Raw genomic sequence first — 18295 nt, 5'->3', positions numbered from 1 at the left:
TTTGTAGGAGCTTGCTGCATTCAAATTGGCTGCTACGTTTCCTACATTACAGCAATGATTACACTTCAAAAGTACTTTATTGGTTGTAAAGCACTTTGCAGTCATGAAAGTTGCGATTATAAAGGCTAATCCTTTATTTTGTTCACTAATTAGGCAGGTATTCAGCAAAAAGGACCCCTGTCCAATATCCTCCAAGCCTTACACATACATTCTGCATTGACTGGATTGATCCCATCAGTTGGAAAATCTACCTTTTATTTCAGATAAATCTCTGGATAGCTTAAAATTCTTTTGCATCAGATGAGGTGTCACATCACAAACACAACTGCTTAGAAGCAATTGTAGCATTTGCTTTAAGATAATTCAAGATAGAATCATAGCACAACATGAACTCTAATTTAACATTTAATTTAACAGTGAATGCCTTGGATGATAACATTAACTGTTGTTCTTAAATATTAATTATAAAGAAATATATTAATATAATTCGGATTAAATATGTTATTCTGTCATCCTAAACTGCTGATGGCATTTTATAGTGGCATATACTTGGGTGAGTTCAGCATCAGGTATGTTCAATCTGTCCAACAGTCCAAGGGTGCGACACTGCTCATCGCTGCAACACGATTGCAGTCTGATGTATCAATTATTGATAGGTGAAGCCAAAATACTGGACAGGGTTCCTGTGGCAACATCTCACTTCAGAGAGGAAGATTCATAGAAGCTGCTTGATCTTAACATCCTTCTAGCAGAATTACTGCTGAATTTTTCAACAGTGCGGGCAGTTTTCATCCAGCAGCAACCCTTTTACACCACCTCAGGTTGATTTTCAATCGTTTGGTTTTCGGTAACCAACAAGGAATAAAATGCTTGCATAGCTTGATTAGGATTCTAAACATCAAACTGATTCCAATTTTACCGTGGTTAACATAATATATTAAAGTCAAAGATCTCCATAAAATGAAGCAAAAGATTGTGGACTTTTCAAAGTTGGCCGTGGTGCTTACATCGGCGATGGAGACTGTTCCAAGCACTCTTTTACTTTTTCCACAATTGTTGATACCTCTGCCATTGCCCCATACCCTACAACAGAAACAAAACACAGCAGTTACACAAGTATCCAGTCATACCGCTAAACTGCAAATAAACAGCAACTTCACACATTATAGCCCAAATAAGAACTTTTACGCAGAATATTATATGAACAGCTGAAATAATGTGTGGAACTACCAGCTAGCCAGTAACATATATTGCCCATCTCAAGTAGGCATGTTTAAAGTAAGCTCCCAGGCTTGAGCCTAATGATACCTACCTTAGCAATGGACCACCACTGTTGTGGAGGTTATGACTAAGATGGACTCAGAGTGCCTCGAAGGAAAAAGTAAAAACAACTCCTGAAAATATTCCCACTCAGTTTCCACTAAATAATATACAAGGAGTAAGCATTAAAACTTTTGGTTGAGAACATTGTTACGGACAGGAGAAAGAGGCAAACTGAACTCTTTTATTTTTCTTGTCTGTAAGCAGAGGTGTTTTAATTTTTTTAAATAGACTGTGGCGTGTTTCCCCAAATCCTTTGTGAAGTCAATTTTAAAGTGACTCACAGAAAACTCTCTTTAAGGTTAAATTAGAAGTATTGTTTATTCATACATTCAAACCTGGTGGATGGTCATCACAACTACATACACGCACACAAGGAGACAGGAAAGAAAAGGGTTTTACAACTACGAATAACTTAAAATGAAAAAAAAAGCCAAATATATGGATATTAATTCATTTGAATGTCAGGGTCTAGAATGTCAAAGTACAGTGAAGATACGAGTTAAAGTTCAGGCAGGTTCAGCTAGCTGAAATCAGGAGTTGCTGAATTTCTTCAAAGTTGGTGCTGTTGCAGCAGGATGAGGTTGGCATACAGAGACTTGGTCCACTCTACAGGCAATGGCAGGAATCTTCCAGAGAACCAAGCTTTGAGGAGGTTTAGACTTGAGGCAAGCTTCGTTGTCAGCCTGGAGTCCTGTTTTAGTGTTGACAGGCTGAATGTTAACAGCCAACTGCCCTGGGAGTCCAATAATGTAACATTAAAACTTTTCAAAGCAGCTTAGGTCATGTTGTGTTGCCCATTGATGAGTCAGTTTCTGTGTCTTTGGTCAAAATCCATTGGTCACCTTAGGAGATAGATGGTGGCTATTAGCATCCAAGCAGGTATAATGAGTTTCAATGGCTCTCTGTTAGTCCAGGCTGGGGAGACAGGCTGTCTGCTGCTTCCTTGTTTTATTGATTGTAATGGGTCCACACAATGATAGGTGTGATTCCACAAGGATGAGGGTTGAGTTTTGTCCTCTAATTACAGTTGGAGTTCTTCAGAGCTGTAGCCAACTTGCAAATCATGTGGCCTGTAGCAGCCTTGTTTTTGGTCCAGCAAAGTCCATTTTTACATAAGCAGAAAATAAGGTTTGATTTACAGAGTTTATGATCACCTTCATGTCTTATGGACATGACAACATATTTAAGATAATATTTAACAAGTTCCCCAAGATGCTTGTACTTGAATTGAATAACTTAGCCCCTTGCTCAGTTGCTGACATAATATCTATTCAGGGGCTACTGAGCATTAAATGAAGTTGTGCCACTTTCCATAAAAGACCCAATATATAGCATGACTAAAACAAAGAAGCCAATAATATGATATATCATAGAACAGTATGTGTCAACCTTGCCACACTCCTTATAGAACAAAGCTTCCTTGTTGTTGACAACTGTGATACAGGGTTAAGTAAAGAATTCAGTTTTCCTTTATCTAAGTGACATCAACAGAAGGAAAGTGAATAGGCTGGGATAGTAGTAGTGTAAAGGATAGAAAGGATAGTGATCCTAGAGTGTGTTCAGGAGAATTTTCTACAGCAGTATGTTTCTAGTCCAATGAGAAAGGAGGCACTGCCACGCATAGTTCTTGGGAATGAGGTGGGCCAAGTAAATCAAGTGTCAGTAGGGGGAAACATTAGCGGACAGAGTTCATTGCATCATAAACTTTAGGCAGATAATACAAAACTTGGAAGTATTGCGAACTGTGGTAGGATAGTGTAGAACATCGAAAGGACATATGTAGGTTGGTGGAATGGGCAAATAATTAGCAGATGAAATTTAATGCAGAGAAGTGTGAAATGATTCATTTTGGTAGAAAGAACATGGAGAGATAATATAAAATAAAGAATATAATTCTAAAGGAGGTGCAGGAGCAGAGGGACCTTGGTATAGGTACATAAGTCATTGAAGGTGACAGGACAGAGCTGTTAGTAAAACATAAAGCATCCTAGGCTTTATTAATAGGGGCATACAAAAGCAATTGGTTTATGCTAAACTTGTACAAAACACTGACTTGGCCTATTGCATCCAGTTCTGGGCACCACACATTAGGAAGGATGTGAAGACATCAGATAGAATGAAGAAACGATTCACCAGAATAGTTCTAGGGATGAGGAACTTTAGTTACATAGATAGAAGTTGGGACAGTTTTCCTTGGGGAAGAGAAGTTTAAGAGGATATTTGACAGAGTTATTCAAAATCATGAGGTCTAGACCGAATCGATAGGGACGGACTGTTCCTATTGGCAGAAGGATCGAGAACCAGAGGGCACAGATTTAAGGTAATTGGCAAAAGAAGCACTGGCAACATGAGGAAAAACTTTTTCACGCAGTGAGTGATTAGGATCTGGAATGCATTGCCTGAGTGTGTGTTACAGACAGATTCAATCGAGGCATTCAAGAGGGAATTGGATAATTATCTGAAAAGGAAGAACGCGTAGTGCTAAGGGTAGAAGGCGGGTGAATGGCACTAGATGAATTGCTCCTTTAGAGAGTCAGCACAGACATGACTGGCCTCCTTCTGTGCTGTAATTATTCTATGATTCTGTAGCCTTGCACATTTAATTTTCAACACTTGACAGCAACTGAAAGCAATATTATGTCTGATTTGCATGAGTTTGAATTAGCGTATAAAATAACCACTGCAAAGCACGCAGAACCATGTTCTTGTAAACAGATGTAAAAATCTTCCTGCGTTTCCATTTTAAGGTTTGGTCAATAGAAATCAACTTCCATCTTATTTCTGGTTGTTTCACAATTAAATAGCACTGCTCTGGGCCAATACCATCATTTACTGTTGATTCTACATCTACCCAATTTTTTTTTGAATGTGTCAGTTGAGATTGTACTCATGATGCCAAGTAATCACCTAGCCCATTTATTGTAGACTTATACAAAAACTTGTTTGGCAGATCTTTAAGGTTCTAAAAGGGTTGCATTAGGTAGACATGGAGATTATGTTTCCACTTGTGGTGAAAACCAAAACTAGGGCCTATAAACGTAAGATCATTACTAATAAATTCCAAGGGAGTTCAGGAGAAATCTCTTTACCCAGAGAGTGGCTAAATTTGGAATTCATCACTAGTTGAGGAGCAGTTGAGGCAATTTGCATTGTATTTAAGCAGAACAAAGATAAGCACATGATGAAGGAAGGAACAGAATAGGGTGAGTATTGCTGAAAAAAGAGACAAGTTGAAGCTTTTCATCCTGCACTCATCTGGACACTTTGCAAGAATACAAATATAAGGGGGAAAACCACAATGTATATTGTATGAGAACAGAGTGCTGACTGGTTGGCAAGTAGACTCTGATTGGTCGAGACCTTGTCATGGAAAATGCACCGATCGATGGTGACTGACAGCTAACTGCCAAGCATTGTTTGAAATTTAAACCAGGAAGCTTGACTTTGATTGGTCAAGGAATTACCCTGAGGAATGAGTCAGGCTGTCACTTATTTTGTTTAGCTGAAGGCGCAATGTGTGTACATGTTCTTTCTGTTTGCAAAGAGCAGGGCCCTGTGTATTAATATATGTAGCTTTCATATATTAAATGTGCCATGCTGTGAAAATCTTAAATTGATTGTCAGTGTAATTCTTAGCACACTGAGGATTACTTAGCAAATGTCCAATCGCAAATCACATCTAATGTTGGACACTGTGTTTTGAGTTTTTTCAGCATTACTCAAGTTCTGTGCTACCAAACGACTATTAGAATAGGGAAAGGTAAAGAGGGATGGGAGGAGGCTTGTGTGTAGCATAGTCCAGTTAGGCCAAATGGCTTGTTTCGGCACTGTACATTCTATGTAAGTAATTTTGCAACATTACAACACATATCAAAGCACAGCACTGCATCATTAAATATCAGGATACAAATGGGGTGCAGATGGATTGATTTATCTTTTGTTAAACAAACTCCATGGCTTCTTCAACCTGTAATTGTTGTCATGATACTGGTGTTGAGTCAGTGTGCCTTGTCTCTTTAATTAGTTATGAGTGATGCCTGAAATAATGAACAAGTTCCACTGAATGTACAATGGGTAATTTGGATTCCATGTTCAGTTGCCGTAAATCTGAATCATTTCAATGGAAATGAATTAAGTACATAGTAATTGAGCATAAAGAACCATCATGTGAATGAGGTTTGATTGGAATGATGAATCTCACCACCAAATATTCATCATCTCAGAACACTAAGATGCTGAGGCAAATTGAACTCAGTTAAACAGGTTACATTTTACCACCCCACCCCCTGCACCCCACTTATAATTTAAGGAGATGGGGGTCAGTTAGCTGGACAGCTGGTTTGTGACGCAAAGTGTCGTCAAAGCGTGGGTTCAGTTCCCGTACCGGCTGAGGTCATTCATGAAAGGCCCCCCATCTTCTCAACCTCGTCCCTCGCCTGAGGTGTGGTGACCCTCAGGTTAAACTCGCCACCAGTCGTCTCTCTCTGATAAGAGAGCAGCCTATGGTCCTCTGGGTCTACAGTGATAATTTAAGGAATTATATACCAAAAAGGTGACTATACTTTGCCTGTTTTGGATTTCAGCACAAACACTGAAAAGTAGCAATATACCAAATGTTACACAGTTGGGGCAACATTTCCCCCCGTCAGGGGGGATGTGCAGGAGCGGGTGTGGGTGGGCGAGTTCCCGATTGGCGCCCCCAGTCGGGGACACGCCACCATTTTACAATTGGCTCGCCCAGCGTGACGTCCGCCAGGAAGTGCTATGCGCTCCCTGTGCGGGCGGGGAGGGGAGATTCCCTGAGCCAGGAATGCGCTTTTTCGCGCATGCGTACGATAGAGCATACAGATCTCCCTGAGGAAAAGTGCCTCAGGGAGATCAGCTCAGATTTGAAACTTCAAATAAAGATGAGAGAAAAATTTCGTTGCCATGTCCCCTCATGTGACATGGTCATGTCCATAGCTTTTATTTTGAAATATTCTGAGAATTTTAAAATCGCTCATGAAGCCTCATCCAGCCCATGGATGAGGTTTCATGCTTTTTCAGAAGGCCACCAGGGCTCCCGGCCTGCCTGCCAACCTTAAGGTTGGACGGGCAGGTCGATTAATAGTTTCAATTAGTTTTTTAATGGCCTTAATAGGCTGTTGACAGGTCGGCAGATCTGAGAATGTAAATGACGCGGGGTGACGTCGGGACGCACGCCCGTCGTCACCCCGCATCATTTTACGCGTCGGGAGTGGGCCCCACCCCCGCTCGCTGAACAGAAGATTCTGCCCTTGGTTATGGCACTGGCAAAATTTATGAAAGTCTGGTGAAAATTTCCTAAGACTGGGCTATTTCAACCAGCATTACTTTAAGACATCATTTAATAACAGCCTGAAAACCAACATTTCAAAAAGAGAAAATGTTGGGAACACAAAGCAGGCCAAGACAAATTAACATTTCAATTGGACAGCCCTTCATTAGAACTGAAGAATTGAAAGATTACTGGCATTTCCATGGAGTCAGCGGAAGAAGTTAGTAAAACATGAAGTGTCGATGGGATGAGCTATAACCTGACTAAAGCAAAACCAGGAGATGTTTTGATGATTGTTATTATTTCGTTTTTTTTATTTGATGCTTTTCATTGTCTAAGAAAATGAAGAAATAACTTGCATTTATACAGTGCCTTTCATGTCAGGACATCCTAAAGAACCTTACAGCCAATGAAGTATTTTTAAAGTGCAGCCGCTATTGCAATGTAAGAAACAGTGTAGCTAAATTGCACACAGGAAATACCCACAAACAGCAACATGATAGTGGTTTTAAGTGAAAGTGGTTGAGGAATAAGTATTGTTCCAGGCATTGGGGACAACCTGCCTGTTCTTCTTCAAAATAGTGGCATAGGATTGCTTAAGTCCACTGAGGGGGCAGATGGCACCTCGGTTTAACTTCTCCCACAATGCAGCACTCACTCAGTACTGCACTTAAGTGTGAATCTAGATTATGGGCTCAAGCCTGTGTACCGGGATTTGAACCTGCTGTCTTCTGACTCCAAGTCAAAGAATGCTACCACTGAGCAAGCAAAGAACGGGTGAATAGCTAAGACAGCCCAACATTCCAATGTAATGACAGTATTCTGGCTTTGGTTTATTCCCTCTCATTTCAGCAATTATGTCTTCACCAGACATGGTTTATTCTCCAATAGGAAGAAGACTGATAAGACAGTTTGCACAAACCGGTGAGGAAAAATTAACTTGATTTAAAGCCAAAACAGATTAAGATTCACTAATGTACTTGAAGGACAGTGACATGGATGCTCCTGCAGAACACTTTATGTTATTGTTTCACTGACTGCAGGATATTGAAAATCTAATCTGAGCTGCTTGATCTATTTACCCTAAGTTTCATCCACAAACAATTCAAAAATTAATAAACTGCACAATTGTGTCATCAGGGAACCCTAGCAAAACTGAAGTCAACGGGATAAAAACAGAAATCGATGGCAAAACTCAGAAGGTCCAGCAGCATCTGTGGAGAGGGAAACAGGGTTAATGTTTTGAGTCCAATATGACTCTTTTTCAGAGCTTCAGAAGTCAATGGGAATCAGGGAGAAAACTCTCCAGTGGTTGGTCATACTTAGCACAAAGGAAGATTGTTGTCTTGGGACATCACTGCAGGAGTTTCTCAGGGTAGTGCCCTAGGCCCAACCATTTTCAACTGCTTCACCAATGACCTTTCCTCCATTATATGGTCAAAAGTGGGGATGCTCGCTGGTGGTTGCACAATGTTCAGCACTATTTATGACTTCTCAGGTACTGAAGCAGTCTGTGTCCATATGCAGCAAGACCTAGTCAATATTCAAACTTGGGCTGATTAGTGGCAAATAACATTCGCACTGCACAAGTGCCAGGCAATGACCATCTCCAACAAGAGAGAATCTAACCAACTCCCCTTGACATTCAATGGCATTACCATTGCTGAATCCCCCACTATCAACATCCTGGGGGTTACCATTGAGCAGAAACTGAACTGGATCAGCCATAGAAATACTGTGACTACAAGAACAGGTCAGAGGCTGGGAATTCTGCGGCGAGCGACTCACCTCCCGACTCTCCAAAGTCTGTCCACCATCTACAAGGCACAAGTCAGGAGTGCGATGGAATATTCTCCACTTGCCTGAATGAGTGCAGCTCCAACAACACTCAAGAAGCTCAACACAATCCAGGACAAAGCAGCTGTCAAAATGAAGCCATTGTTAGCTTTCTAGTAAGCTAACTCAATTCTCCTATTCATACAAAAATGGCTGAACACATTTTGGCAGACAAAATTAGCCACTGAGCTACTGAAGGAGACAGGACAAGTGTTCAGAAATTTGGTCAAATAAATAGGTTATAAGGAATGTCTTAAAGGTGATGAGAGAGAGAGAGGCGGAGAGACTTAGGGAGGGAATTCCAAAGCTTAAGGCCCAGATAGACGCCAATTAAGGGGTAATTGAAATAGGCATCATTGTCAGGAAGATATCATTCTCATAATGATATTGGAATTTATGGTAAAATAGTGGCATCTGTGTCTATATATGTGTGTGTGTGTGACTTATATGGTTTAAAGGCAGCTGGTCTGAAGGTTTTGACGTAAACATGGGGGAGAATGTTTCCCTCGTCAGGTGAGCTCGGCAAGGTTGGGTGGAAAGCCGACCCTGCCTGTGATCAGGGCTGGACCATGATTTCACGCTTGTGAGCCAATTAAGGCCCACCCAGCATGAAACATGAGCGGCAGCGCTGCCTGTGCGGGGAGGGGAGGAGGGTGAGCATAAACTTCGCGCATGTGCGTAGGTGTGCACTTGAAAGTCTCCCCAAGGCACAGAGCTGCCTCAGGGAGATGAATACTTTCAAAAATAAAAAATATAAGTTTCTGAAATCTTATAAAACACGTCCCCTCATATGACTCTGTCACATGAGCAGGACATGTTATTAATTAAATATTAAAACTTTTATGTTATTTTTATTAGCTGTTGGAAACCTCATCCCGCCCATGGATGAGGTTTCCTAAAAAATGCAAAAGTCACTTGGCCTTTTCGCCTGCCCACTAACCGTAAGGTTGGATGGGGGCAGTGAAAAATAACACTTAATTACATTGTTAATGGCCTTAATAGGCCTCTTAATTGTCGGTGGGCGCACTGCCAACTCCGGTGCCCACCCGTCAACAGAAATGTCGCGTATCATTTTACATTCAGTCAGGTTGGTGCCCGCCTGCCAAGCTAAAAATGCCCCCCATGGTAAACATGGGTGAAGTTCAGAATGTAAGGCGTAAAATAAATTTGCACTTTTAAATAAACTAGACTAGGCTGTTTTCAAAGGAGGGGTGAAATGTGTCACCTAGCCAGGTGAAGTTTAGAAACAGTGTGTTTATTTTTCCCAAAGATTACTGGTAAAACTTAGTGCAATGAGAGATTTTTATTATCAGAAAGATAAAGTCCAAAGACCTAGTGAAACAATGGGAATTTGCATTCAAAGGGGAATATATGTATAAAGGAGCGAAGATTGTGCGTAAGGGTAGGCATTTTTAAGAACTAACAAGTGTGTAAAACCTTCAGCATCTATGCCTTAAGCTGCTGTTTCAAAGAACTGAAGTTAAGAAAACTCACTTTGAATTCGACTGGTTCAGGATATTGTGTGTCACCTTGCCTGGGTCTTTTAACATCTATGTGTCATACTGTTGCATTAATGAAAGTGTAACTGGGAGTCAGATTAAGTTGGGGATTTAGAAGTTATCATAGTAGTAATTTGTAGATCTATGTGTTTAAAATCATTTCTCTTATTAATAAATGTTTAATATAGTTTTGTAAAAACATATAAGACTTGGTTGAATTCAAGGTACGCATTTTGAAATTTATACAAATAGCAAAATGAGTTGTGGCAGTTATTTCAAGTTTCCCTTTGGGACTTGAACAACTCAGAATTTTCCATCGGCTGTGCCATAACATAACTGGGGGCTCTTTGCGAGATATATTTGAAATTCCTTTATTGGTTTGGAGTTGGTGAATCTTGAGGTTACGAGTACGAGAAGCACTTTGAATTCAGGAATCAGTGTGAGGTTTTTTTAAGTGGTGAGACTGCAATATGGCTTTGGCAGTTGCTCAGACTTGTCCGGGACTTGAAGTTATAATTTTGGCTAGATTACCAAAGGTAACTGAAGTTAAGTTAATGGAATTGGTGGATAAATTACAATTGGGGTTACCTGCAGGGGTGAAGAAAGCAGATATAACTGAAGATATAGCACAGCATTTAAAGTTGGACACTAATGAGTCACAGCTGGAGGTAGCGAGACTTCAGTTAAAAATGAAGGAGCTTAACCTTGAACAAGCAAAGGAAATGAAAAAACTTGAGTTAAAGGCAGCAGAAAAAGAAAAAGGGGAAGAGCATTTCAAAGGGAGCAGGCAGAAAGACAGGAGAGAGAAAAAACAATAAAGGGGATTAAAAATGGTGAAATTAGAAAAGGAGGAAAGAGAGGAAGCGAGAGAGAGAGAGAGAGAATTCCAGCTTAAAATGCAGGCAGTTAAAAAAGAGACGCCAGTAGGTGAGGGAGGACTTATTTCCAGACCAAGACCCAGTGGAGAGATATTTAAATTTGTAGAAGCTCTTCCAAAGTTTGAGGAAAGAGATGTTGGAAGTATTCTTTATTTCATTTGAGAAGATAGCTAAACAGATGAAATGACCACAGGTGGACACTGTTGTTACAATCCGGGTTGGTGGGTAGAGCACATGAGGGTTATGCTTCACTGTCAGATGAAATGCCGGTGAATTATGATGTGGTAAAAGAGGTTACTTGAGTGCTTATGCTAAAGCATACAGGCGGAAATTTAGGAATATGAGAAAACAGCCTAGGCAAACTTATATTGAGTTTGAAAGAGTAAAACAAAGTAATTTTGACCGGTGGATACAGGCATTAAAGATAGAGACAACATCTGCAGCTCTTACAGAAGTAATTCTTTTGGAAGAATTTAAAGATTCAATTCCTTTGGTAGTGAGAACTTATGTGGAGGAACAGGAGGTTGAAACGGTAAGACAAGCAGCAGAGACAGCTGATGATTATGAATTAGTTGGCAGAGCTAAACCTTTCCTTCATCACCATTTCAAATCAGTAAAGGACAGAAAGTGGGAAGGTAAAAGGAAGGTGGGTAGTCAGGGAAGAGGAGTAGGTGGAAATTCCCAGGAACTTTTTTCTCAGAATAAAAAGGGAGGTGCTGAGGGTAGAAGTGACATTCGAAAATTGAGGTGTTTTCATTGTAATTAAGTTGGCCATACGAAATCTGTGTGCTGGGAGTTGCAGGGAAAACCTGTTTGGAATTATAGGGGTGCAGAAAAGTAGTGGAAGTAAAAGTACTGTGGGTTCTGAGGTTCAGGCACAGGAAAAACCAGTGGTTTGTGTACAGGTAAAACAGGGAGAATCAGTGATAGGTAAAGAAGTGAGAGTTTGTTCACAATTTACCCAAGAGAATTTGAAGGAGCAGGTTGCAGAAATGTTTAGAGATTCTGTGTGTGAAGGGAAAGTATTTCCATGTGTACAGTGTGGAGTAAGTAAAGATGTTAAAATTTTAAGAGACAAAGTGGCTAGTTAATCCTTAATGCTGTGGGAAAGTGACATTTATTGTTCAGAAGGAGTATTACAGGAACAGGTGATAATAAGTGGGGTTCATGGAGATGCTAAACCTAGTCTGTTGTGGAAGGTAAATTTAAGAGCAGGTGGAGTAGTGGGAAAATTGCCCATTGTAGGGGTTCAATTTATTCTGGGTAATAATATAGCTGGATCACAAATGTGGATGGTGCCTATGGTAGTTGAGCACTGTAGAAGTGCTTTCAATAGAAGTGCTTTGCAGAGAGAGCATCCTGGATTGTTTCCAGATTGTGTGGTAATGAGATCACAGGCTCATAGGTTGAAACAAGAAGAACAGGAAGGTCAAAGGCAGGGAGAAGGTGTGGAAATCCAATTAGCTGACACTGTGATCGATAAGGTTGTTCAGGAAGAAAGACCAGAGGACAATTCAGCTGAAGTGTTTAACTCAAGGAGGTTAGTGGAGTTACAGAAAAGGCATTTGCATATAAAACATTTAGCTCAGACAGCTTACTCAGAAACAGAGGCAAAATGTATTCCAGAATGTTATTACCTTAAGGGTAATATTTTAATGAGAAAATGGAGGCCTTATCATGTTTCAGCAAATGAAAGCTGGAGGGAGGTGTATTAGATTATACTACCGCTTGGATACAGAAATGAGATTCTGAGCATAACTCATGAAATTCCAATGGGGTGACATTTAGGAATTAGAAAGACACAGGCGAAGATACAAAAATATTTTTTTGGCCTGGATTGCATATGGATGTACTCAAATTCTATAGAACGTGTCACACGTCAGGTGATAGGGAAAGCACAAGCAGTGATTAAGCCGGCACCTTTAATTCCCATTCCAGCATTTGAAAAACCTTTTAGAACCATAGAAAAGTTACAGCACATGAGGCCATTCGGCCCATCTTGTCCATGCCAGCCCGCGGACACCCAGGTGCCCTTTCTAATCCCACCTTCCTGCACCCGGCCAATAGCCCTGCATCTTACAGCACCTAAGGTGCAGATCCAAGTACTTTTTATTAGGGTCATGATTGTGAAGGACCCCTCCCTAAGATTAAAAGTGGAAATCAGTACTTCCTGACAATAATGGATCTGTCTACCAGGTTTCCTGAAGCAATACCTTTGAGAAATATTACAACAAAGAAAATTGTGGAAGAGTTAACTATTTTATTTACAGAATATGGTTTACCTAAAGAAATACAATCAGATCAGGGTTCAAATTTCATGCCACAGCTGTTTAAGGAAGTAAGAACAGTTTGGGAATAAAACATTTGAAGTCAACTTCTTATCATTCTGAGTCACAAGGGGCTTTAGAAAGATGGCATCAAACTCATATAGTCAGAATTATCCACAGGATCGGGATAGGGGAGTTCAATTGTTGTTGGCTATTAGGGACGTTCCTAATGCATCGACTGGTTTCAGTCCTTATGAACTGGTTTATGGTCATGAGGTAAGGGGGCCACAGAAATTGATTCATGAGAAATTGATGGGTCAAAATTCAGAAACGACTCTCCTGGATTATGTATCAAATTTCAGAGAGACATTGGACAAAGCATGTGAGTTGGCTAGGAAACACAGCAAGTGATGAAAATGAAAGCAGGCAGGAAAGCTACAGCTCATAGTTCTGTTGCTGGGGAGAAAGTGCTAGTTCTGTTTCCAGTACTGGGTGACTCATTAAAGGCAAGATTTAGTGGGCCATACAGGATTGCAAAGAAGCTGAGTGAAGTGAATTATTTAAAGAATACTTCAGATAGAAGAAAGAAGCAGAGGGTGTGTCATGTAAATATGCTTAAAAAGTACTTTGACAGGTAAGAGGACCAAAAGGAGGTGTTAGTGGTGGCAGATAATGAAAAAGAAGTGGAAATGCAGGATTCTACAATTGATTTTCCTCTAATCAAATTGGATAATGAGGGGGTACTTGAAAATTTAAATGTAATATTGAGTTACCTTCCAGACATGTGTCAAAGTGTTTTGGAAAAGCTATTGCAGTTACACAAAGGTATTTGTGGAAATAAGCTGGGGAAGACAAATTTAGCTATACATGATATGTCTGTAGAAGTTTCATCATTTTTGGACTTAATACTGAGTAAAGGCTATAGGACAAAAAAAAATCAAGGAAAAACAGTGCTATTTAGAACAAAAACTGCATTATATCTCACACGGCCACATTATTTAGATACACTGGTACAGGACTTCTGGAAGTGCGATTGCTAATTCAAAACTAAATGAAGATTAGCATTGGGAGGAAGTCACTCTACTCCCAGCCAAAATACAATCCTTTCAACTATATAACAAGAACAATTTATTTTAGTCCAAGCTGGTACAAAATTCAGAATCCGAATCAAATTGTAATGCATAAATTATTACACAGAAATGATCAGGGAGGAGAAAAAACAATTCATTTGGAACTTTGCTGTCTTGCTTGCTTCACTACATAGAGGGGATAATATTCCCCATGTCAGGTGGGCCAAGCGGGAGCGAGTGGGGGCGGGCGCAGACCCGATCGCCGCCTGTGATCGGGTCCGCGCCGCCATTTCACACAGGCAGGCCGATAAAGGCCCGCTCAGCGTATTTCTTGATTCCCAAGGATAGCGGGACTGGGTGGGCGGTGGTAGGCGTACACAGACCGCCGGGTCCATTGGCGACCTGGCGGCCTGTTTAAATGAAGGTCTGGGAGCCTTTGCAAGGCTGCTCATGATGGCCAGCAGAAGGGCTTCTGTTCATCATGCAAGTCCGGAGGGTAGGCCAGAGGGGCAGGCCAGGCCAGGCCGGAGGGTAGGCCAGGCTAGGCCGGGGGGCAGGGCAGGCGGGCAGTGTGCCCCTCGGTTCTCAGAAGAGTGCCTAGCTGCCCTCCTGGAGGAGGTTGCAGCATGGCGGGAGGTCCTGCTTCCCAGGGACAGGAGGCGCAGGCCTCCCCACCTGACCAAACGTGCATGGGAGGAGGTGGCCAAGAGTGTGAGTTCCCATGATGTGGTGCAATGCACATGGGTCCAATGCCGAAAAGGATTCAACGACCTCCTGCGCTCGGGAAGGGTGAGGACCATGTTGGCTGAGGTCGCTTAAAGCAGCCGTTACTCTTTCCCCCCAAACCCCCCTCCCCCCAGCAACTCTGAGTACAGTTACAGCATTGAATCCTTCACGTATCTTTCACTGGGTGGGCCAGGAGATATTGCCCACGCCTAGTTCACCCTAACAGGGTTAAGCTAAAATGGGTTCTGCACCTGCAGCATGTATGACACTGACATCCAAAGTATAGAATGGGGGTGAAATTCAAGGATCTGCACCTAGGCATTGTGCTGGAACTGGGAAGCATGTCAAAGTCAGGGTGCTAACATGCTGGGAGGGGAGCTTCCAGGTGACGGGGAACCAATCCATCTGTGGGTCTTTGTGTTCCATGTGCTTGTGCCTCCTTGCTTAGCAAGGTTACGCCTTGTGGTGCCACATGTGAAAGAGGGGGGTAAGCATTTGGGCAATGGGTGGGGGGGGGGTGTCAGCTCTGGCTCCTTCGCATGAGTGTGCGGCAGTTGCGGAGTAACAAGGTACTTGAGCCCTGCAATGCCCCACTCTGGTTGGGTTGGCAGGGATGCGATGGGAATTCAGGTACAGGCTGGGCTAATCAATGCTCTTTCAGGAGAAGACTGCACACAATTCCGCTGAGCGGATGCGGACTGGCGGAGGCCAGGCCCAGTTGGCCATCTTGACTTCTTTTGAACAGCAGGCCATGTATCTGGAGAGGCTCCATGTGCCCAAGTCCACCGGTGGCAGTGAGGCTGGGGTTCCATGGGGAGGTATGTTTGCCGAGCACTCAGGTCACCATGTGCGTCCCAGCAGCCATCGCACTGCTGAATGCTCAGTGATTGAAGTTTGCAACATGGGTTGACCATTGATTATAGAAGGATGAGTGCATAATGATCTGGGGGATGGCTTGCAAATTGACATTGTCTCCACTGTAACTAATCAAATGTCCTTGTTCTTCCTTTCAGCATTACTGCAGCAGGGCCAGGAGGAGGAGGCAGAGGGGCCACCTCTCACACCCGAGGGCCCTGAGCACCAGCGTCACACCATCTCTGCCAGGCAGGCGCCAGTGCAGATACTAGCACCTCGGTGGGAATTAGATCTTTGGCTAGTGTCCTGGGGCACGGCGGCGAGGGCACTTCACACTTGCTTGAGGTGCGGACAGAGACAGGGTGTGCCCAGGGCGCTGGCAGTCGGAGGACAGCTGGGGACCAGGCACATGTTTGGTCAGTGGCTGATGATGTGCCTCTGGAGTCGTCCGTGAGGCAGCAAATGCTGGAAGTGAGCCAGGGTATGCGGAGGATCTGGCGGAGATACATGAGGCAATGCGTGCTGCAGGAGTCTACGTGGAGCATCACCAATGCAATGAGCCGCATGGCCAAGTGTCATGCTTCCTCCATGGAGAGAGTGCCGACTCTTGTGGGGAGGCTCCTCCAGGAGAACAATCAGGGCCTCCTGGGATGGCGCTCGGACCTGCAAGCCCTCACAGCAGCAATGACTTCAGCTGGTCAGTGCCAGTGTGGGAGATGGTTTGGGCACCAAGTATCCCAGCTCGGTGCCCATCCATCTACGGTGAGCAGGGAGGTCCGAAGCGACCTCATGTCGGCGCAGCAGCTGCCTGTCATCTCTGTGGGTTCCTCTCAGGGTGCTCTGGATGAGGGCAGCAGCTCCTCCACCCCTCTGTCAGTGACCGTGGCATTCGATGAGGTTGCGGTGACTGAGGAGATGCCAGCTGTGGAACTGGCCACTCCCTCCTAGACGGGGCCAACAAAGGCTCCACGGGCCAGAGGATGACCACCAAGGTCATCGAGACCAACAGGACAGCACAGTGAGCAGGCTGTCTCAGATGCCAGTGTCAGCGAGGTGACAGCACCTAAACGTAGCACCTGTAAGTGTAAATTTAAGGCACATTAAGCACACCATGGATTTCTCACTGGTGCTTTTATGTTGCCTGATATTAGTTCATTTAAGACCTGGTGTGATGTGCAACACCTTTTTTTTTGGTTTCTGAAGTTACTTTTGTAATCTCATTAAACTTTGATATATAACCATGCCTCAGCGTGATTCCTTACTTCTGCAGGTGGACGGGAACCCATGATGTTACGAGTGAGTTATTTGACATTGAGCTTTATTGACAAGGGCCTTAGTTAATGCTACTATCCAGGCAGATTTAGCACTCAGGTATTGAGTATGGAGCCTGCAGCTCTGGCGTGTGTTGAAGGTCCATCTGTGGTGTGCTTGCTGAAGGTTCTTTGGATTAAAGCCTCCCAGGTGTCCCTGCCTCCCTGAAGTATGCCAGGGTCAGCGTCTACCCCCTCAGTGTTCTCCTGTGCGTGCTCATCCTCAGGCTCACTGCTGGACTCATCATGTGCATCCGGAACAACTGCATCTACCTCTCCTTTGTCCACTGCATCGCCCCTTTCCAGTGCAAGATTGTGGGGAGCACAGCATGTAACTACTATCAGCAACACACGATTGGGGGTTACTGGAGTGCGCCCCCTGAACGGTCCAGGTGTTGGAAGCGCATCTTGAGAAGACCGATGGTTCTCTCCACCACAGCCCTTGTGGAGGCATGGCTCCTATTGTAACATTGCTCAGCCTCTGTTCTTGGATGGCGCAGAGGCTTCATGAGCCACCTTTTGTCACCCTTGTCACCCAGTAGCCATCCATCCAGCCGGGCTGGAGCACTGAAGAGCTTCGGCACCTGGTTGTGTCTGAGTATGTAAGCGTCGTGGGAGCTGCGTGGGTACCTTACGCAGACATGCAGAATCTGCATCTTGTGATCACACACTATCCGCACGTTCAACGAGTGGAATCCCTTCCTGTTGACAAAGGCACCGGGATCACCTGCTGGCACCTTGATGGCCGCCTGTGTGCAGTAGATTGCATCCTAGACACGGGGAAAGCCAGCAATCAATGCAAAACCTCTGGCTCGCTCTCTCTGGCTGTCCTCGTCCCAGCGGTAGTGGATGAAAGTCAATACTAACCTGACCAGAGCGTCTGTCACCTGCTTGACAAGTATAGACAGCTGACTGGGAGACTCCGCAAAGATCACCCACTGACCCCTGGAAAGAGCCTGAGGCATAGACATTGAGGGCAGCTGTGACCTTTAGCGCCACTGGCATGGGGTACCCACCCACACAGTTAGCACAGATCTCAGGGCCTATCATTTGACAGATGGAGGTGACTGTCTTCCTTGAGAGACGGAGCCTCCTTCGGCACTGCACCTCAGACATATTGAGGTAGCTGCTTTGCTGCCTGCATACCCGGGCAGCAGGATAGTGGCGTCTTCTGCGGCCCCTTCCACTTTGGACTTCCTGTTGGCCCTGCGCCCCTTGTGCCTGCACTTCTCCTC

General features: G+C 43.6%; 1 protein-coding gene across 1 annotated transcript in view; it reads right to left on the bottom strand.

Moving 5' to 3' along the window:
* Positions 1 to 238: 238 nt before the first annotated feature.
* ppcdc (phosphopantothenoylcysteine decarboxylase) overlaps positions 239 to 18295 on the bottom strand; it is a 97286-nt gene continuing 79229 nt past the window's right edge. Inside the window, exon 5 of the mRNA XM_078532479.1 lies at positions 239 to 1083. Coding sequence (XP_078388605.1) covers positions 1004 to 1083 — 80 coding nt within the window. The 3' untranslated portion in view covers positions 239 to 1003. The remainder of the gene's footprint in view (positions 1084 to 18295) is intronic.

This window comes from Cetorhinus maximus, chromosome 30 (genome assembly GCF_964194155.1).
Source record: "Cetorhinus maximus chromosome 30, sCetMax3.hap1.1, whole genome shotgun sequence".
Taxonomy (NCBI): domain Eukaryota; kingdom Metazoa; phylum Chordata; class Chondrichthyes; order Lamniformes; family Cetorhinidae; genus Cetorhinus; species Cetorhinus maximus.
The sequence above is the reverse complement of the archived record's forward strand: the minus strand, read 5'-3'. Positions and strand labels throughout refer to the sequence as shown.